Source organism: Salmo salar, chromosome ssa09 (genome assembly GCF_905237065.1).
Source record: "Salmo salar chromosome ssa09, Ssal_v3.1, whole genome shotgun sequence".
Classification (NCBI taxonomy): Eukaryota; Metazoa; Chordata; class Actinopteri; order Salmoniformes; family Salmonidae; genus Salmo; species Salmo salar.
In genome coordinates, this window is record NC_059450.1 from 83,749,020 (window position 1) to 83,771,527 (window position 22,508).

Genomic DNA, 22,508 nt, shown 5'->3' on the forward strand with positions numbered 1-22,508 from the left:
CCGCTAGGGCCTATTTATTGCCTACCTCCCTACTCTTCTACATTTGCACACACTGTATACATAGATGTTTCTATTTTTCTTTTCTTATGTGTAACTCTGTGTTGTTGTTTTTGTCGCACTGCTTTGCTTTATCTTGGCCAGGTTGCAGTTGTAAATGAGAACTTGTTCTCAACTGTCCTACCTGGTTAAATAAAGGTGAAATAAAAAATAAATAATAACCAGGCAAAGGGTCGCTAACTAGAATGCAGGTGACTGGTTAGCTACGGGGAAGCAAAAAATAGAGTGCGATGTGTATAATCGGAGCCAGAGCAGAGCCTGTCTGCCCACACTCATCGCTTGCTCCCCCTCAGCTCACCAGCTGATGTAGGCTGTGTGTGCTGGGTGTGGTGCGTCCTTCCCACTGCTGAACAGAACTGTGCTGCGCATCTGTGTTGCTAATATTAATGGTGGTTATCACTGAAAAGCTCTCAATCTCTCCAAAAACAATTGTCCAGTCCATTTAGTAGTCAGATTTTAGGTTAAGGCATTAACTCCGAAATCTTAAGGTTAGGCATTGGTTAAGGTAATGGTTCAGGTTTGGGATAGGCATAAAACAAAAATCTAAAAAAACATTTTTCTATACCTGGATTCGAATATGCAGCCTTGACTTGTATCACGGGTGACCTGGTTGGGAGATACTTAAATCACACCAGATAATTTCACTGGATTTATTTACCTACATTTTTAGCTGCCTTTGTATTTTTTGACACGTTATACGTACATCGACTGTATCACTCAATGCCATTGACTGAGAGGACATTTATTGCGTATATTTTTCTCCAGACCCAACGTCATTGATCCTCAACTAGGACAAAACAGTCGAAGACTATTGTATCCAATTGTTACTGTTCCTATGGTGTTCTTCTAGAGGTTGCAGGAGTATATTTTACATTTGGAGTGAGAGCTCATAAATATGTCATAAACGTTCAACCCAGACTCCAAAGTATTCCTTTTGGAGGTTGCGTTGCAATCGTTTGACGTCATGATTGAGTTCACGGGCCTATGATGCCTGCTAGAAAGGAATGCTGATGTCAGTGAAATGTTAGAATGTGGTGGCCATTTGAGAAGTCAGATAGAGCTGGGGGGCTGAATCTCTGTGAGACCCGTCTGCCTTATATAAACACTTTCTTCACTAGAATCCTTGTCAGTGACTTGCATCACAATGTTGATGACAACATCCTGTTTCCTGCTAGCTTAGTGATCAGGGCCTATTGTGGTCCTGTCACATCATGGCTGTCGAGCTTTCAGTGGCTGTCTATAAGGTCTAGTCTAGATAAGGGACCCAGGTGCCTAGTCTCTTCTCTTTGTCCTACCTTATCGGTCTCTCTATCCCCCACTTCCCTCTCTCTCCTCCTTTGTCTGTTTGTCCTCCCCTTGTCACTTTATTTTTGTCTGCACGATTCCTCAAGATTAGAAAGGGGAAGGAGGAATTTAAAAACAGAGGGAGTATGTATTGATGTGTCAGAGTAGATGATTCATATCGGCCACTGTGTGTGTGTGTGTGTGTGTGTGTGTGTGTGTGTGTGTGTGTGTGTGTGTGTGTGTGTGTGTGTGTGTGTGTGTGTGTGTGTGTGTGTGTGTGTGTGTGTGTGTGTGTGTGTGCCAGTTATCTATACCAATCGCAACGCCACCAGTCCACGTCTTCTTCTGCTTTTGGAGGGTGAGTCAGAGATGGTTGGCAACACAATACACAACACTAGGGCCAAATACAGTGCATTCAGAAAGTATTCAAACCCCTTCCCTTTTTCCATATTTTGTTACGTTACAGAAATATTCTAAAATTGATTCAATTAATCGTTTTCCTCATCAATCTACACATAATACCCCATAATGAGATCACAATACCCCATAATGACATCACAATACCCATAATGACACCACAATACCCCAAAATGACAAAGCGAAACAGGTCGTTAGAAATGTTGAAATACTGAAAAACTGAAATACCTTATTTACATAATTATTCAGACCCTTTGCTATGAAACTCAAAATTGAGCTCAGGTACATTGTGTTTCCATTGATCGTCCTTGAGATGTTTCTACAACTTGATTGAAGTCCATCTGTGGTAAATTCAATTGATTGCATATGATTTGGAAAGGCACACACCTGTCTATATAAGGTCCCACAGTTGACAGTGCATGTCAGAGCAAAAACCAAGCTATAGGCCGTTGTGGTAGATAGGCAAGACGGAAGCCACTCCTCAGTAAAAGGCACATGACAGCCCGCTTGGAGTTTGCCAAAAAGGTACGTAAAGCACTCTAAGACCATGATAAACAACATTCTCTGGTCTGATCAAACCAAGATTGAAATCTTTGGCCTGAATGCCAAGCGTCACATCTGGAGGAAACCAGGCACCGCTCATCACCTGGCCAATACCATCCCTACGGGGAAGCATAGTGGTAGCAGCAGCATGTTGTGGGGATGTTTTTCAGTGGCAGGGGCTGGGAGACTAGTCAGGATCAAGGGAAAGATGAACGGAGCAAGGTACAGAGAGATCATTGATGAAAATCTGCTCCGGAGTGCTCAGGAACACAGACTGGGGTTACGGTTCACCTTCCAACAGGACAACAAACCTAAGCACACAGCAAAATCCACGCAGGAGTGGCTTCGGGACAAGTCTCTGAATGTCCTTGAGTGGCACAGCCAGAGCCCAGACTTAAACCTGGTCGAACATCTCTGGAGAGTCCTGAAAATAGCTGTGCAGTGACACTCCCATTCCAACCCGATAGAGCTTGAGAGGATCTGCAGAAAAGAATGGGAGAAACTCCCCAAATACAGGTGTGCCAAGCTTGTAGCGTCATACCCAAGAAGATTCGAGGCTGTAATTGCTGCCAAAGGTGCTTCAACAAAGTACTGAGTAAAGGGTCTGAATACTTATGCAAATGTATTATTTTAGTTTTAATTTCATTTTATAAATGTGCAATAATTTCTAAAAACCTGTTTTTGCTTTGTCATTATGGGATATTGTAGAATGTAGAAAGTCATGAGGTCTGAATACTTTCCGAATGCATTGTAGAGGGAAATTACCATAGCTGTAGGGTAGAAGTGGACCTGCCTTTGAATATGACCATGTGACACATCTTTAGAATATGAGTGTTATTCTGAGTTATGTTAACTATGTGGTTTCTGGGCCTTAGGCCAAGAGAAAACAGGCTTTTCTTTGCATCACAACATAGCAACCGTTGGAAAAGACCAGGGAGGGAGTGGCGTAATGGGTTATGTACAGACCTGAATGATCATCCGAGTGACTGTGTACTAACAACATTTAGGAACATAATTCAGTAGATTGTGTGGTCTGTCGCTCCGCCCCTCACATTCTTTTTTGAGGGAGACTTCCAAGAACCTTCACGGGAAACATCTAATATCCATTCACACTGTGGGGAAAGGCTGTAGGCTACAAACACTATAGTTAGATAATTATGTACTCTTAAACCGGGTAATAAACATGCAGGGCTTCGAGTCCCGTTTGTGTCAGAAAAGACTGACGAAAATCTGATTGTTTAAGCCTATGGATAAATACCGCAAAAGCCTAATGCCGGATTTTACCCAACACCGCTGGATGATGTCGTGCGCTCCTTGACACTGATTCCCATCCTCGAACGCGGGAGAGAAAATGTGGAAAGAGGAATATGACTGTCATTTCGACTTGCTTCTCGAACTTCTGTAAGTTTTTTTTATGGTTTCGCCCACAGTTAAGTTGTTCTGAAGTTTCTTGTGTCAGTCAGACTCAGAATAAACGGGAGTGTGTGCTGTATTTGCAATTACAATATTGAGCGGAACAGTTTTGACAGCCGTTGCAAATCAACTAAAGCATGGATTTGCCACTAATCAGTTTAATAACACTATCATGAAAAATGTGGCTACTTGAAGTATAATTGCCATACGTTTGAGAATAGCTAATTGACTATGCCGTATAAAAAAACGTTACAATTAATTATCTGTATGGTTCGAACTTTGGTCAGTTTATAATGGGTTTGTAACGCGGATCAATACATTTGAACCATCTCTGTTGACCTTGCTACATATTGCTCACTCTCATGGGAGACTGACAACAACGTTGTTCAACATGCCCCTAGGATTTAACAAGCTGCTTTGTTTCCTTTAAAAAAAAGTGACTATAATTTCTATGCCTTTATCAGTTATTGTCACGGCAGTATATTGTAGTGTCACGCAGTATACTGTAGTGTCACGGCAGTATACTGTATTGTCACGGCAGTATACTGTAGTGTCACGGCAGTATACTGTAGTGTCACGGCAGTATACTGTAGTGTCACGCAGTATACTGTAGTGTCACGGCAGTATACTGTAGTGTCACGGCAGTATAATATATTGTCACGGCAGTATACTGTAGTGTCACGGCAGTATACTATATTGTCACGGCAGTATACTGTAGTGTCACGGCAGTATACTATATTGTCACGGCAGTATACTGTAGTGTCACGGCAGTATACTGTAGTGTCACGCAGTATACTGTAGTGTCACGGCAGTATACTGTATTGTCACGGCAGTATACTGTAGTGTCACGGCAGTATACTGTAGTGTCACGGCAGTATACTGTATTGTTACGGCAGTATACTGTAGTGTCACGGCAGTATACTGTAGTGTCACGGCAGTATACTGTATTGTCACGGCAGTATACTGTAGTGTCACGGCAGTATACTGTAGTGTCACGGCAGTATACTGTAGTGTCACGGCAGTATACTGTATTGTCATGGCAGTATACTGTAGTGTCACGGCAGTATACTGTAGTGCAGCATCAGTGAATGCTGTGTTATTTTAGAAGTGTTGGGGTTTGAATAACAGAATGAGACTGATGGGGCAGTAGGTTATGAATGATCCAGTGGTGTATTAGACTGGTGTTGTGTTTGATCACTTAATGCTGAGTCCTTGGTATTATTCCATCAAGACATTGCACAGAGGATGCCAGTGATTGCACGTACAGCTACAAGCCTCAGTTATGAAACACACAGACACACACACAGACCTACTCATAAATAACATGCACACTCACCCCTTTTTCTAACACACACACACACACACACACACACACACACACACACACACACACACACACACACACACACACACACACACACACACACACACACAGACAGACAGACAGACAGACAGACAGACAGACAGACAGACAGACAGACAGACAGACAGACAGACAGACAGACAGACAGACAGACAGACAGACAGACAGACAGACAGACAGACAGAAACACAGTCAGAAACACAGACAGAAACACAGACAGAAACACACAGAGACAGAAACACACACAGACACAGCCCTCATGCCCTTCACCCGACACACCCTTGCTGGCCTAGGCACAGCACAACTGGGAGAGAGAGATTACCATGTGAGTCACAGACATGCTGTCTCATGCTCTAAGTATGGGCTCACACACACACACACACACACACACACACACACACCGATTCACTTTTAAATTAGCTTACTATTCAGGGGAAATCTACTCATGACTTCTCAAATGCATAATAGTTACAATGAAAGGTACATGGAACTGTACTGTAGTTCACTTCATCCAAGATAAAGATCAAGGGTCAAAATCCATATTGAATGCCAGTGGCTGTGAGTCAGTGTCTTTGTTCTAAATGGCCCTGGTCAAAAGTACTATAGGGAATAGGGTTCAATTTAGGACTGTGTGTTGTGCATTTGATGGACATTGTATGTCTTCACTGGGGCCCCCTGGATTGCCATGACTCCCAGGCTGGCACGAGTTGTTCATTATTCAGTAGATTGCCAATTTTTTTGTGAACAGAAATGTGGTTAGGATTAGGCATGGTGGCCAACGTGGAGAGAACTCTAGGGAAATGCATCTGTAAGATATGAAGATAAAAAAACACATTTGTTTGTTGTAGCCTAGGGGCAGGTTTGGACATCTTTTGGCGAAAGTGTGAGGCTTGTGCTCATTGCATGCTGTTGCCTAGTTGAGGGTTGTGGGTAATTGTGATGTAGGCGACATCAAACTGGGAAGGGCAGTAATTGCACATGCATATGAAAGATAATGATGAATAGAATGCAGGGAGGGCAATTATTTTGTTGATAGCTCCTCGTTTGTCTTAAGCTGGATGAATAAGAGTACATCTTCCTTGTACAGAGGGAGGTATGAGTACCTATTCTGCAGGCACGTTGTAGCCTGCAGTGAGGATTGTGGGTAATTGTGATGTAGGAGACATCAACCTGGGAGGGGTAGTAATTGCGCCTGTCATCTCTCCTCCTAGGACACCGGGTTCCGCCGCCCGTTGTATCCACGGCAACCAACACATTACCGTGCGAAGGCGTATTGAATGTAGGAATGAATGAAATCGCTCTAATTAGATTATGCAGAACAATCCGGATCATTTATAGAGAGAATGTTGACAATGTCAAAGAGACACATAAAATGATAGGGTCGACCAGCACACCTGGTCTGGTATTGAGGCCTTTGACGTTTGTTTTTACTACTATTTCAGTACTATTTGTTTAGGATGTTTTATGTGTTTTTGGTTAGAGGGATAGAGAGATATAAGGACTCTGTCTCAGATATTCTATCTTTATGTGTCTTCAGGGGATTTTTATTATTGAATCAGGGTTATATGAGAAAAGTAGTATCTAATTTGCCATGTAACTTTCATGTTGATAGAATATCACACATTCGTATATTTATTATCGTATCTATTTGTTTATTCTTGTCTAATGAAATGGACAGGTTTTTCTTTAGAGGACATTATGTTTATAGCTCCCATATATCATCATAACATTCTATATTTTCATCTTCGTGACTGCCCGTCAGTGGTCCTGCTAGGGCACTGTTCTGTAAGGCAGGTAGGTGCCATACTGTCAGCTCACTAAGGCTGTCAGTCAGTGTGTGTGTTGTGTTCTCAACAATGCCAACCTCACATGTTGCAAGGTCCACAGTTATCAAGTGGAGAGTGTCTGTCCTAATCTCTGAATGTCCCTGTGTGTGTCCTCCTCAGTGATACCAACGTCACTGACGTGCTCTCGGACTCGGAGCTGAGCGGTCTGGAGCAGCTGGAGAGAGGCAGCACGGACACCCTGGCCAACGGTTGCCGTGCCGAATGTAACGCCGCCAAACGCCTTGCCAAGCGCCTGTTTTACCTGGAGGGCTTCAAACGCTGCGATGTGGCACGCCACCTGGGAAAGAAGTGGGGTTTCAGGCATACACACACACACACACACAACACACACACACACACACACACACACACACACACACACACACACACACACACACACACACACACACACACACACAAGACCACACACAAGACCACACACACACACACACACACACACACACACACACACACACACACACACACACACACACACACACACACACACACACACACACAAGACCACACACACACACATAAACACACATACACACACACACACACACACACACAAAACCACACACACACACACACATAAACACACACACACACACACACACATACACACACCTACACACACACACACAAGACCACACACACACACACACACACACACACACACACACACACACACACACACACACACACACACACAAGATCACACACACACAAGACCGAACACACACAAGACCAAACACACACAACACCAAACACACACTATACCACACACACACACACACACACACACACACACACACACACACACACACACACACACACACACACACACACACACACACACACACACACACACACAGACCACACACAAGACCACACACACACACACACACACACACACACACACACACACACACACACACACACACACACACACACACACACACACACAAGACCACACACACACACATAAACACACATACACACACACACACACACACACAAAACCACACACACACACACACATAAACACACACACACACACACACACATACACACACCTACACACACACACACAAGACCACACACACACACACACACACACACACACACACACAAGATCACACACACACAAGACCGAACACACACAAGACCAAACACACACAACACCAAACACACACTATACCACACACACACACACACACACACACACACACACACACACACACACACACACACACATGACCACACACACAAGACCAAACACACACAAGACCAAACACACACATGACCACACACACAAGATCAAACACACACAAGACTACACACACACACACACAGTCATTCAGTTAGTCACTGATACACATTCATGTCTCACAGTGTTTATATTGTATTTTGTATCATCTTGAACTTCATATCGATCTTTCTTTTTGTCTCTCTCTCGCTCTCTCTCTCGCTCTCTCTCTCTCTCTCTCTCTCTTTCTCTCTCTCTTTCTATTGCTCCCCGTCACCTCCCTTCTCTTTCCCCCTCTCTCGCTCTCCTCCCCCCATCCCTTCTCTGTCTGTCCATCATGCAGTAATGAGTTCAGCCAGCTGGTGGCGTCAGAGTACCTCAGCTTCTTTGACTTCTCTGGTCTGTCATTGGACAAGGCCCTGAGGTAAGCCCAGTCAGCACTATTCTCATAGCACTGCTCACAACACATTAGCCTAACACTGATTTCTCTGAGTATAGAGCTGTAGTGGGTCTCTATTTTGCTATAAAGTCAACTGTCTCCTCCTGGAATACAGTATGCCATGATTTGGGACTGTCTTGAGTGCATGTATTAAACCACAGCATGCCGATATCCAGAGTAAATTAACATGTTTGTATTGGGAGTGGTGAACCACACTTACACTGAGTTTACACTGAATGAATGTGCACTGCATTGTATTGTACTAATCTACTTTAGCCTCACTCATACGACGCCGTTATCGATTTCAAAAATAAATGTGAGGAAGCCTAGAAATGGAGACTGTAGCTTATGGCCTATATCACTGTACGGACAGATACACTCTGCATTCTAGCCTGAAAACAATACTGCCTTCTCACTCGTTGGTCTTTGACCTAATTCTCAGGAACTTCCTGAAAGCCTTTCCTCTGATGGGGGAGACCCAGGAGAGAGAAAGGATCCTGGTCCACTTCTCTAAGAGGTTCTGTGTCTGCAACCCCACAGCCCTCGCCCCCGAAGGAAAGGACATATCCGAACGGAATGATAATGATGAAGAAGATGATGGTGATGATGATTATAATTAGGGTGTTGGGGAGGCTTGGGAAGACTATGATGAGGATGAAGACTGTCTTGGACATTCTAAACAGGGACATTCAAAGTCAATCTTTTATGAATCATTCTTTATTATCAGCGCACTGGAGAGGTTCCAACCAACTCAATGCACCAAGTACACATGTCGATCAGGAGCTCTCCCGGGGCAGTCCTGTTAGTTAGTTCTCTTATATACTGCAGACAAGTTATATTTGCATGATATAGCTTATTCATCATTCATAATGAATTCATCATTAACGTTTGCTTCATTCATGTGACCGACCAATACTGGTTCATGCCAATACCTCACGAGACTTGTTTCTAAACTGAGACCTTGAGACTGAGATATCTTTTGTTCTCAAAACAAGGTCTGGGCATACTGCCAAATTGCAGATACTGATAGTGAGGATTCGTTCAATCAATCACTTGCATGAACACAGAAACTGGTTGTTAGAAAAGCACAAACATAACATTTTCATTCACAAGAAGAATAACAGCTTTGTTACCTTGAATGAAAAACCAGTGCCGGGTCTTGCCACTAAGCGACATAAGAGTACGCTTATGGACTCATGGCCGCTAGGGGGCCCCGATCCCCTTTCCTTTTTTTAGGAAGTCAGAATAGTAAAACACACAAGGTGCAATTTAAACATTTGGTAGTGCATAAGCAGTTTTTTTCTCGTTATCTCAGTCACTGACAGTCACTCAATTATCCTATGTCAGTTTTATAGATTACTAGGTAAGTTAGTCTAGCCAGCTATCTAAACCTTGTAGTAATCATTGCCGAATTACTGACAGGGTATGCAAGGCACGGGGCCCTGACTTCCAGGGGGTCCCAATTAACTTTGTTGGTCACGCTCACTCAGATAGCATATTAACATGGCATACAGTGCCTTCAGAGGTATTCACACCCCTTTACTTTTTCCACATTTTGTTGTGTTACAAAGTGGGATTAAAATGGATCTATACAAAATAATCTGTAATTTCAAAGTGGAAGACAAATTCTAAAATTTGTAACAAAAAAAGATAAAAAATAAAACGCTAATATATCTTGATTAGATAAGTATTCAACCCCCTGAGTCAATACATGTTGGCATCACCTTTGGCAGTGATTACAGCTGTGAGTCTTTCTGGGTAAGTCTCTAAGAGATTTGCACACCTTGATTGTACATTATTTGCAAATGATAATTTTTTTAATTCTTCAAGCTCTGCCAAGTTGGATGTTGATCATTGCTAGACAGCCATTTACAATTCTTTCTCAGATTTCCAAGCCAATTTATGTAAAAATTGTAACTAGGACATTCAATGTCGTCTTGGTAAGCAACTCCAGTGTATATTTGGCCTTGTATTTTTGGTTATTGTCCTGCTGAAAGGTGCATTTTCCTGTTAGAACGCAGACTGAACCAGGTTTTCCTCTAGGATTTTGCCTGTGCTTCCCTCTATTCTGTTTCTTTTTATCATAACAAAAACCCTAGTCATTGCTGATGACAAGCATACCCATAACATGATGTAGCCACCACCATGCTTGAAAATATGAAGAGTGGTACTCAGTGATGTGTTGTGTTAGATTTGCCCCCAAACATAACGCTTTGTATTCAGGACAAAAAGTAGATTTCTTTGCCACATTCTTTGTAGTTTTACTTTAGTGCCTTGTTGCAAACAGGATGCATTTTTTTGAATATTTTTATTCTGTACAGGCTTCCTTCTTGTCACTCTGTCAATTAGGTTAGTATTGTGGAGTAACTACAATGTTGTTGATCCATCCTCAGTTTTCCCCTATCACTGCTATTAACCTCTAACTATTTTAAAGTCACCATTGGCCTCATGGTGAAATCCCTGAAATACCCTGTTTCCTTCTTCTCTGGCAACTTAGTTAGGAAGGACGCCTGAATCTTATTTGTGACTGAATGTTATTTGTTTATTGATACATCATCTAAAGTGTAATTAATAACTTCACCATACTCAAATCGATATTCAGTGTCTGCTTTTTAAAAATTGTATTTACCCATCTACCAATAGGTGTGAGGCATTGGAAACCCCCTGGTCTTTGTGGTTGAATCTGTGTTTGAAATTCACTGCTCGACTGAGGGACCTTACAAATAATTGTATGTGTGAGGTACAGAGTCATTCAAAAATAGTCATTAAAAAATCATGTTAAACACAATTATTGCGCACAGAGTGAGTCCATGCAATTTATTATGTGACTTTTTAAGAAAAGTTTTACTCCTGAACTTGTTTAGGCTTGCCATAACAAAGGGGTTGAATACTTATTCACTCAAGACATTTCAACTTTTAATTTTTAATTAATTAGCATTTTTTTCCCCGAAAACATAATTCCACTTTGACAAAAAAATCTCAATTTAATATATTTGAAATTCAGGCTGTAACACAACAAAATGTGGAAAAAGTTAAGGGGTGTGAATACTTTTTGAAGGCATTGTAAGTCATGGCAAAATGTGTGGAATTGCTGGAAATTAGCTATGAAACTGAAAAAGATTCTCTCCATCCCATGGCAAAATGTGTAGAATGGCAGGAAATTCGCTTTAGAACTGCAAAGTTTTAGTTCCGCCCCATGGCAAAGTGAGCAGAATCGCATTAAATGAGTTTACAACTACAAAATGTTCTCTCTGCCCCATGGGAAAATGTGTAGAATTGCTGGAAATTAGCTATACATTTGAAAAAGTTTCTCACCATCCCATGGGAAAATGTGTAGAATTGTCAAAATTGTGCTTTAAAACTGCAATGATTTCTCTATGCCCCATGGCAAAATGTGTAGAATTGCAGGACATTAACAATAGAGCTGCTCATTTTTCTCTTCGTCATCAAGAGGTAGGCCACTAAAAGGTTTTGCCCGTGAGGTGGAGCTGCCCCCAACCAGATTCTCCCAAAAAAACATTAAAAAAAACATGACATTTCTTACATTCACATTTTGAATGGCATATTATAAAGTATTATGCCAGGTATTGTTGAGACTTCAAAATATAAGATAGTCACTCATGACATTTAGATAACATGTTCTCTTCTTCCAACAGACGGAGCCCATACGTTAACCTGCGCCCTAATGCTGCTCAACACTGATCTACATGGACACGTATGTACAGCTCTGTTATCAAACCTATGTTGATGTGCTGCATCAACATAGCTCCTCTCTCTCTCTCTCTCTCTCTCTCTCTCTCTCTCTCTCTCTCTCTCTCTCTCTCTTGTCTCTCTCTCTCTCTCTCTCTCTCTCTTCTGTCTGTCTCTCTCTCTCTCTCTCTCTCTCTCTCTCTCTCTCTCTCTCTCTCTTGTCTCTCTCTCTCTCTCTCTCTCTCTCTCTTCTGTCTGTCTCTCTCTCTCTCTCTCTCTCTCTCTCTCTCTCTTCTGTCCTACTTTTTTTGCCTATTTCTGTCTCCTGCCTCCTCTTTCTGTCTCCTGCCTCCTCTTTCTGTCTCCTGCCTCCTGTATCTGTCTCCTTCTGCCTCCTAATTCTGTCTCCTACTACCAAATACCACAGTTTACTAACTCTTAGCCAGTGTTACTTTAACATGCGCTCTCACAATCTCTCCCTCTCTCCTTCCTTTCTTCTCCTCTCCTCTCCTCTCATTCCCTCTATCCTCCTGCATTCTGTCTGTCCTCTGTGTGACCTCTGTGTAACCTCTGGTTGTCCTGCTCCGTAGGTGGTAAGTGGTTTTTAGCACTAACCTCTTCTGTGTCTCTCCATGCACAGTATACAGTATATCTGTGGCTGTAATGTAACCAATCAACACATAGTGCATGATGATGAGAATAGCTAGTGCCCTAACTGCACAGCACTGACACCTAGTGGTCAATATTTCAAAGGTTTCTCAACAGATACAGTATTTAGCTTTAATTCTCTGTGTGGTTTTGTTTCTCTTGTCCAGAACATTGGGAAGAAGATGTCTTGCCAGCAGTTCATCAGTAATCTGGATAGCCTAAATGATGGCAAAGACTTCCCTAAAGACCTATTAAAGGTGTGTTAATCAATGCTAGGACAATATTGCTAATGTAATATTTGGTCAGATTCCAAAGTTGAAATTAATCTGAAGTTCATTCAGTACAATGAGGTGTAATGTGAGTTTTCTCTCCCACCATTTTGATTTCTTCACTTCCTCTTCCTGTTTAGGTGCTGTATAATTCAATAAAGAACGAGAAGCTTGAATGGGCAATGTGAGTATCCATTCTCAGGTGTGTGTGTGTGTGTGTGTGTGTGTGTGTGTGTGTGTGTGTGTGTGTGTGTGTGTGTGTGTGTGTGTGTGTGTGTGTGTGTGTGTGTGTGTGTGTGTGCACGTGCGTGTGTGTGTCCTATGTTATATCTGATTTCTGCTGTATTGCAGTGAGGAAGAGGAGTTCAGGAAGAGTCTATCAGAGCTGGTGGAGGAGCAGTGCGAGGGAGGGGGGAAGAGGGGGGTTGCCAGGGTAACGGATGGCAATAACCCTTTCATCGCCATCCCCATCCTACTCAACGCTGTCACCTATAAACATGGTGTCCTGACCCGCAAAAGCCATGCAGACATGGACGGCAAACGCAGTGAGGACACACACAAACACACACAACCACACACACATAATCACACACATGAGATTTCTTAAAGCGTGAGTCTTCAGTTATTGGGATTTAAACAATGTCAGAAATAACGGGTGTCTCTCTCTCTCTCTTCTCTCTCTCTCTCTCTCTCTCTCTCTCTCTCTCTCTCTCTCTCTCTCTCTCTCTCTCTAGCCCCACGAGGACGGCGAGGCTGGAAGAAGTTCTATGCGGTTCTAAAGGGGATGATCCTTTATCTCCAGAAGGTACCAGATACCTCTCCGTTACCATAGAAACAGACTTCTACCACTGCAGTAGTGGTGACAAGGGGATGCAGCAGTGGTAGCTCAGCTGCATGTGTGTGTGACTCTCTCTGTCCCCCCCCACACACACACACACACAGTAGTAGGAGCTCTCTGACGATGTTATATTTGTGTCTCCCCCTGTTGACAGGATGAGTATAAGGCTGATGCAGAGCTGTGTGAGGGGGACCTGAAGAACGCTGTGCGTATCCACCATGCGTTAGCCACCCGCGCTACAGACTACAGCAAGAGACCCAACGTCCTCAAACTAAAGACCTCTGACTGGAGAGTGTTCCTGCTGCAGGCACCGTAGGTCCTCTGCTACTCTGGCCTGTAGGGGAGACCTGTTCTCTCTCTCTGACTGGAGAGTGTTCCTGCTGCAGGCACCGTAGGTCCTCTGCTACTCTGGCCTGTAGGGGAGACCTGTTCTCTCTCTCTGACTGGAGAGTGTTCCTGCTGCAGGCACCGTAGGTCCTCTGCTACTCTGGCCTGTAGGGGAGACCTGTTCTCTCTCTCTGACTGGAGAGTGTTCCTGCTGCAGGCACCGTAGGTCCTCTGCTACTCTGGCCTGTAGGGGAGACCTGTTCTCTCTCTCTGACTGGAGAGTGTTCCTGCTGCAGGCACCGTAGGTCCTCTGCTACTCTGGCCTGTAGGGGAGACCTGTTCTCTCTCTCTGACTGGAGAGTGTTCCTGCTGCAGGCACCGTAGGTCCTCTGCTACTCTGGCCTGTAGGGGAGGCCTGTTCTCTCTCTCTGACTGGAGAGTGTTCCTGCTGTAGGTCCTCTGCTACTCTGGCCTGTAGGGGAGGCCTGTTCTCTCTCTCTGACTGGAGAGTGTTCCTGCTGCAGGCACCGTAGGTCCTCTGCTACTCTGGCCTGTAGGGGAGACCTGTTCTCTCTCTCTGACTGGAGAGTGTTCCTGCTGCAGGCACCGTAGGTCCTCTGCTACTCTGGCCTGTAGGGGAGGCCTGTTCTCTCTCTCTGACTGGAGAGTGTTCCTGCTGCAGGCACCGTAGGTCCTCTGCTACTCTGGCCTGTAGGGGAGGCCTGATCATGTGAACCAGCTTTGTGTCCGCTAATGCACATTGTTATTTTGTCACACAATGATAACTGACTTTCATGATGTACAGAAATGTGGCGTTATTATTAGCCGAATATTATTAACATTATTAGCCAAATATTATTTTGTCACAAATTGTGGCATACTCTCTCTCATATTACAATAATAATAATGTATGCTATTTAGCTGATACTTTTTTCCTAAAATGAATTACAGTCATGCATGCACACATTTTACATATGGGTGGTCCCAGGAATCGAACCCACTATCCTGGCACTAAAAGTGTCCTGCTCTACCAACTGAGCTCACACAGACATGTCTATCTTTCCCCCCTGTCTCTCTCTCTCTCTCGCTCGCTCGCTCTCCCTCTCTCTCGCTCGCTCTCCCTCTCTCTCCCGCTCTCTCCTTCTCTCGATTCCTTCCTCTCTCCCTCTCCCTCTCCCTCTCCCTCTCCCTCTCTCTCTCTCTGTAGGAGTGAGGAGGAGATGATGTCATGGATATTTCGTATTAACCTGGTAGCAGCTCTGTTCTCCGCCCCGGCCTTTCCTGCTGCCATCGGCTCCATGAAGACGTTCTGTAGACCTCTACTGCCCTCCTCTTCTACCCGGCTAAACCAGGTACACACGCAAACACACACACACATACACATTAACTTATGTGTGTGTGTTCAATCAATCACATACATTGACAATGCAAGCACACACTCTCTCACACACATTTGGTACACACACAGCCACAAATATAGCGTAGTTTGATAGTGCACCCTAGATTGATTGTGGTATTTGATTGGCTGTTACTGCTGGTTAATGGGTTGCTGTGATTGGTGCAGGAGGAGCAGCTGCAGTTTCATGAGGGGAAGCTGAAGCAGATGAGTATGGAGGTGGAGGAACACAGGAAGAGTCCGCCCTCGCCTTCTCCCAAGAGCAGAGAGTGGGAGGAGTACCGAATCAAAGAGCACTACCTCATATATGAGGTAAGAGACACAGCAGACAGGTAGGCAGGCAGGTAGGCAGGCAGGCAGGCAGGCAGGCAGCCAGGAAGATAGATAGATAGATAGATAGATAGATAGATAGATAGATAGATAGATAGATAGATAGATAGATAGATAGATAGATAGATAGATAGATAGATAGATAGATAGATAGATAGATAGATAGATAGATAGATAGATAGATAGATAGATAGATAGATAGATAGATAGATAGATAGATAGATAGATAGATAGATAGATAGATAGATAGATAGATAGATAGATATTGGCCTACATCATTTTGCACAATGTGTGTAGTTTGTCTTAAAGGAGAAATATTGCATCTCTTTCTTTCTTTCTCTCTCTTTTAGGGGGGTAGATCAGCTTTAATATTGCAAATAGATTGTGGCTTCTATCAATGGGGCTCCCGAGTGGAACAGTGGTCTAAGGCACTGCATCTCAGTGCCAAAGGCGTCACTACAGACCCTGGTTTAATTCCAGGCTGTATCACAACCGGCTGTGATTGGGAGTCCCATAGGGCAGCGCACAATTGGCCCAGCGTCGTCCGAATTAGGGTTTGGCCGGGTTAGGCCGTCATTGTAAATAAGAATGTGTTCTTAACTGACTTACCTAGTTAAATAAAGGTTAAGTAAGATAAATACAAATACAAATGTAATTGTCCGCATCATTTCCAATCCCCATATATATATATATATACAGCACCAGTCAAACGTTTGGACACACCTACTCAATCCAGGTTTTTCTTTACTTTTACTATTTTCTACATTGTATAGGAATAGTGAAGACATCAAAACTATGAAATAACACATATGGACTCATGTAGTAACCTGTCACGTCCTGACCAGTAAAGGGGTCATTTGTCATTGTAGTATGGTCAGGGCGTGGCAGGGGGTGTTGTTTTTGTGTGTTTTGGGGTTGGTTTGTTTAGAGGGGATTTGTTCTAGTTTTCATTTTCTAGGTTTGTTTTTATGTGTGGCCGAGTATGGTTTCCAATCAGAGGCAGGTGTCTTTCGTTGTCTCTGATTGGAAGCCATACTTAGGCAGCCCTTTTTTCCTTTGGGTTGATGGGTGGTTGTTTTCTGTATAGCCCTGTGCCTTACGGGACTGTTTGGTCGTTTGTTTATTTTGTTTGAGTGTTCTCTCGAAATAAAGTAAGAAGATGAGCACTTTACCCGCTGTGCCTTGGTCTGTCCCTTACGACACCTTTGACAGAACCAAAAAAGTGTTAAACAAATCAAAATATATTTTAGATTTTAGATTGTTCAAAGTAACCACCCTTTGCCTTGTTGACAGCTTTGCACACTCTAGGCATTATCTCAACCAGCTTCATGAGGTTGTCACCTGGAATGCATTTCAATTAACAGGTGTGCCTTGTTAATTTGTGGAATTTATTTCCTTCTTAATTTGTTTGAGCCAATCAGTTGTGTTGTGACAAGGTTGGGTTGGTAAACAGAAGATAGCTCTATTTGGTAAAAGATCAAGTCCATATTATGGAAAGAACAGCTCAAATAACAGTCCATCATTACTTTAAGACATGAAGGTCAGTCAATATGGAATATTTCAAGAACTTTGAAAGTTTCTTCAAGTGCAGTCGCAAAAACCATCAAGCGCTATGATGAAACTGACTCTCATGAGGACCGACACAGGAAAGGAAGACCCAGAGTTACCCCTGCTGCAGAGGTTAAGTTCATCAGAGTTACCAGTCTCAGAAATTGCAGCCCAAATGAATGCTTCACAGAGTTCAAGTAACAGACACATCTCAACATCAACTGTTCAGAGGAGACTGCGTGAATCAGGCCTTCATGGTCGAATTGCTGCAAAGAAACCACTACTAAAGGACACCAATAAGAAGAGACTTGCTTGGGCCAAGAAACAAGAGCAATGGACTTTAGACCGTTGGAAATATGTCCTTTGGTCTGATGCGTCCAAATTTGAGATTTTTGGTTCCAACCGCCATGTCTTTGTGAGACTCAGAGTTGGTGAACGGATGATCTCCACATGTGTGGTTCCCACCGTGAAGCATGGAGGAGGAGATGTGATGGTGTGTGGGTGCTTTGCTGGTGACACTGTCTGTGATTTGTTTAGAACTCAAGGCCCTCTTAACCAGCATGGCTACCACAGCATTTTGTAGCAATACGCCATCCCATCTGGGGGCGGCAGGTAACCTAGTGGTTAGAGCGTTGGACTTGTAACCGAAAGGTTGCAAGATCACAATCCCCGAGCTGACAAGGTAAAACAAAAACTGTCGCTCTGCCCATGAATAAGGCAGTTAACCCACTGTTCCTAGGCTGTCATTGAAAATAAGAATTTGTTCTTAACTGACTTGCCTAGTTAAATAAAAAATAAAATAAAATCTGGTTTGTGCTTCGTGGGACTATCATTTGTTTCAACAGGACAATGACCCAACACACCTACAGGCTGTGTGAGGGCTATTTGACCAAGAAGGAGAGTGATGGAGTGCTGCATCAGATGACCTGGCCTCCACAATCACCTGACCTCAACCCAATTGAGATGGTATGGGATGAGTTGGACCGCAGAGTGAAGGAAAAGCAGCCAACAAGTGTTCAGCATATGTGGGAACTCCTTCAAGACTGTTGGAAAAGCATTCCAGGTGAAGCTGTTTGAGAGAATGCCAAGAGTGCAAAGCTGTCATCAAGGCAAAGGGTGGCTACTTAGAAGAATCCAAAATATAAAATATATTTGAATTTGTTTAAAAATAATTGTGTTATTTCAGTACATGATTCCATATGTGTTATTTCATAGTTTTGATGTCTTCACTATTATTCTACAATGTAGAAAATAGTAAAAATAAAGAAAAACCCTTGAATGAGTAGGTATGTCTAAACATTTGACTGGTACTGTGTATATTTATATTTTTTCATATATTTTCCTTCATTATTTTCCCCTAAACCTACCACCCCTCCCCTAATTGGAGTAAACTAATGGATAACAACACTTAGGCTTCTACATAATATAGTCCCATCCTTCAGCTAACCTCAACCCTTCCCATTTACTGTATCTCTGAAGGCCATCCAGTTCTGATTTCTATTTGCCATATATTTTTCAAATTTGCTGTGATGTTTCACAAAAGTTCCCCGACCTTTCTATTCTCATAGTTTCTACAGATTGTAAGTTATAGATAAACATTTTTGCTAAAAGTATTACTGTATTATAGATCGATTCACTTTGACTTTTCAAATCACCCAGCAGTGCTATTTGCAGAGTTAGATCCAGGTGTAACGATTGTCGTGTGTGGAGGACCAAGACGCAACAGGGAAGTGTATACTCATCTTCTTTTTTTAATATTGAAGAAGGTGAAACAAAATGAAACGCGTATACAATTACCAGAAACGACACTAACAGTTCTGTCAGGTGACAAGCACAAAACAGAATACAACTACCCACAATCCACCCCCAATACCCACAACACACCCCTAATTATAGGACCTTCAATCAGAGGCAATCTCAGCAAAATCTACAGAGCTGGGATGGTTGTATCCTCCATACATATAACATTCTATTGGTTGCAAGAATTTTGTATAATCATTTAAATAGAAACATTTTAAGTTTTCAATCCGCCGTCGTTTTGTGTATGAGCTCATAAACCATGTGCCATGAAATCGGTACATCGAAAATCTCTTCCCAAATATTTTGCAGTCTATATGGCATAGCTGTCAATTTTTTGGACCTTAAATGAAACTGGTATACTTTTTCATCACTATTTTTTTAACCAATTTTGGTCTTTAATGCAGGGCCGACAGACATGTTCCTTACTTTTCTCCCCCTTCCACTTGCCTCTTCCATTTTTTCAGTAATGTTGCAGTTAGTTTGGTTGTAATTTTGGGTAGAGCAGACGTTTCCATATATTTTTGTTAGCTGCATGTGTGACCTAACTCCACCAGTCCTATTTATGATATAATTTACAAAGATGATACCCTTTTTAAGCATTTTTTCCCCAAATAATGTTTTTTTTGATCAATTAGTATATTTGAGTTTAACCACAATATTTGTTGTATTATTTGTTATGTCTTTTCTGGTGGATTAAACTGAAATTGCAACTAACTTTCTATGGCTTGTAAAAATAGCAATATTTTAGAGATGATTTCATTTTCAAATAACCGAAAGTGAGATGTTCTAATCTAAATAAAGAGAAAAGGGCCATTCTTACTAATCTGATAGAGAACCAGTTTGGATTTAAGAATAACTTTTATATGACTGAAGCCTTTAGTGAGAGGTCTAATGCTTTATGATTTAATAATTTCTGCCCTCCGAATTCATATTCATCATATAAATAAGCCCTTTTAATTTTGTCTGGCTTGCCGTTCGAAATTAAATGGAATATTTTTTGCTCATATAATTTAAAAAGCAGGTCGCTAGGTGTAGACAAGGCCATAAGCAAATAAGTATACTGGGACGAAAGAGTTAATCAGGTTGATTTTTCTACAAATATACAGGTATTTTCCTTTCCATGGTAGCAAGATCTTATCTATTGCTAACTTTCTATTATAATGTATTGTAGAGAGATAATTCCTTTCTTTCGGGATATGAATACTGAGTATGTCCACATCCCCGTCAGACCATTTTATTGGTAAACTACACGGTAATGTAAAAGTTTAAATGTTGTGATACAATATATAGTACACTTATCATAATTAGATTTTAATCCAGAGAGGTTAGAAAAAGTATCTAGATCCTCAATGAGGCTGTGGAGGGAATCTAGTTGTGGATTTAAAGCCCTGTTTTTAAACCCTGGATTTCTATTACTTGATATTATTGTTAGATCTGATTTTAATAGCTAATATTTCTATGGCCATAATGAATAGATATGCCGGTAGCGGGCAAGCTTGTTTTACTCCTCTTGGCAGTTTAATACTTTCAGAGATGTCGCCATTATTTACTATTTTACACCTAGGGTTACTATACATAACCTTAACCCATGTTATAAGAGATTCTCCCAAATTGAAATATTCCAGGAATTTATAAATTTACATTTACATTTACATTTAAGTCATTTAGCAGACGCTCTTATCCAGAGCGACTTACAAATTTAAATGAATCAAATGAGTCATACTTTATCAAAAGCCTTTTCAAAGTCAGCTATGAATACCAGGCCTGGTTTCCCAGATGTTTCATAGTAATTCTATTGTTTTCAGTACTTGTCTTATATTATCTCCAATGTATCGTCCATGTAAAAAACCTGTCTGATTAGGATGAATTATATCCGACAATGCCTTTTTAATTCTATGCGCTAAGCATTTTGCCAGAATTTTTGCATCACAACCTTGAAGTGTAAGGGGCCTCCAATTAAATAGACTGGATCTTTATAGGTACCACTTGGGTCCTGTTTCAGTATTAATGAAATGAGACCTTTTTGTTAAGTATCTGATAATCTACCATTTTTATAGGAGTGGTTAAAACATGCTAATAACGTTCCTATATGCCATCCAGCCCTGATGTTTTCCTGGCTTTAATTGCATCAAGAAGTTCCTCCTCTTTAATTTGGCCTTCACATGAGTCTTTCTGTACAATTAATTTTGGTTAGTGGAGATGCAGGAGACAAAAACGAAAACACGTGCTTAAAGTACTTTGCTTCCTATTTCAAAATATAGTTTGGTGAATCATGAGTGACTCCATCATTTGTAAGAAGTTCCAGGAAATCATTTTTGGTAGCATTTCTGTTGGAGATTAAAAAATAATTTGGTGCTTTTTTTCCACATATTCCATCCAGTTGGATTTCTTTTTATAATATATTACACTGGATCTTTCTTGACTAAGTTCCTCCATTTCTTTCCCCTCTAACTTATTTTGAGCCTCCATGGCACAGTTTTTATTGCTATCTAACTGTACTGTTAGTCCTTCAATTTCCTTTGTTAATATGGACTCTTTTGACCTAAATTGCTTTTGTTTTAAAGATGAGTATTGAATTGCATGGCCTCTAAAGGCACATTTAAAAGTGTCCCATACAATAAGGGCATCTGCTGTACCTATGTTATATCGGAAAAAGTCAGTTATAAATTATTCTGTCCTAGTTAACAACAAGTTATCATCCAATAGGCTTTGATTACATTTCCAATATCCTCTCCCACAGGGAAATTCTTTAAGAGTAATGTATATGACAATTATCTGATGGTCCTACCACATTCTGTCCCCTATCAACACTTTTTAAACTTTTGGTCCCAGTGAGAATGACATAAGAAAGTAGTCAAAACGCCAAGCTTGATTGAGCCTCCGCCATGTATATCTCACTAGGTCAGGATATTTAAGCCTCCATATATCCACTAATTCCAATATATCCATGACATTCATGATTTCCTTAAGTACATGAGGGTGATTGTTTGGAGTGTGATTTCCTTTAGGGTCCATTGAGGTATTTAAAATGTATTATAATCTCCCACCATAATAATAGTCTTCTATTG

The 22,508-nt window shown here is 41.8% G+C and overlaps 1 protein-coding gene across 4 annotated transcripts in view; it reads left to right on the plus strand.

Moving 5' to 3' along the window:
- The window catches only part of LOC106612116 (PH and SEC7 domain-containing protein 2), a 60,660-nt gene that overhangs the window by 35,209 nt on the left and 2,943 nt on the right, over positions 1 to 22,508 (plus strand). Inside the window, exons 4-14 of one of the 4 annotated variants that reach the window (XM_045724117.1) lie at positions 7,024 to 7,212; positions 8,499 to 8,579; positions 9,037 to 9,194; positions 12,251 to 12,309; positions 13,100 to 13,189; positions 13,342 to 13,385; positions 13,553 to 13,746; positions 13,936 to 14,006; positions 14,194 to 14,351; positions 15,574 to 15,718; positions 15,931 to 16,074. In XM_045724117.1, coding sequence (XP_045580073.1) covers positions 7,024 to 7,212; positions 8,499 to 8,579; positions 9,037 to 9,194; positions 12,251 to 12,309; positions 13,100 to 13,189; positions 13,342 to 13,385; positions 13,553 to 13,746; positions 13,936 to 14,006; positions 14,194 to 14,351; positions 15,574 to 15,718; positions 15,931 to 16,074 — 1,333 coding nt within the window. Of the gene's footprint in view, positions 1 to 7,023; positions 7,213 to 8,498; positions 8,580 to 9,036; positions 9,195 to 12,250; positions 12,312 to 13,098; positions 13,190 to 13,341; positions 13,386 to 13,552; positions 13,747 to 13,935; positions 14,007 to 14,193; positions 15,458 to 15,573; positions 15,719 to 15,930; positions 16,075 to 22,508 lie in introns of those variants that run through there. The other 3 variants (XR_001330232.2, XR_001330233.2, XM_045724118.1) reach the window with 3 other exon arrangements.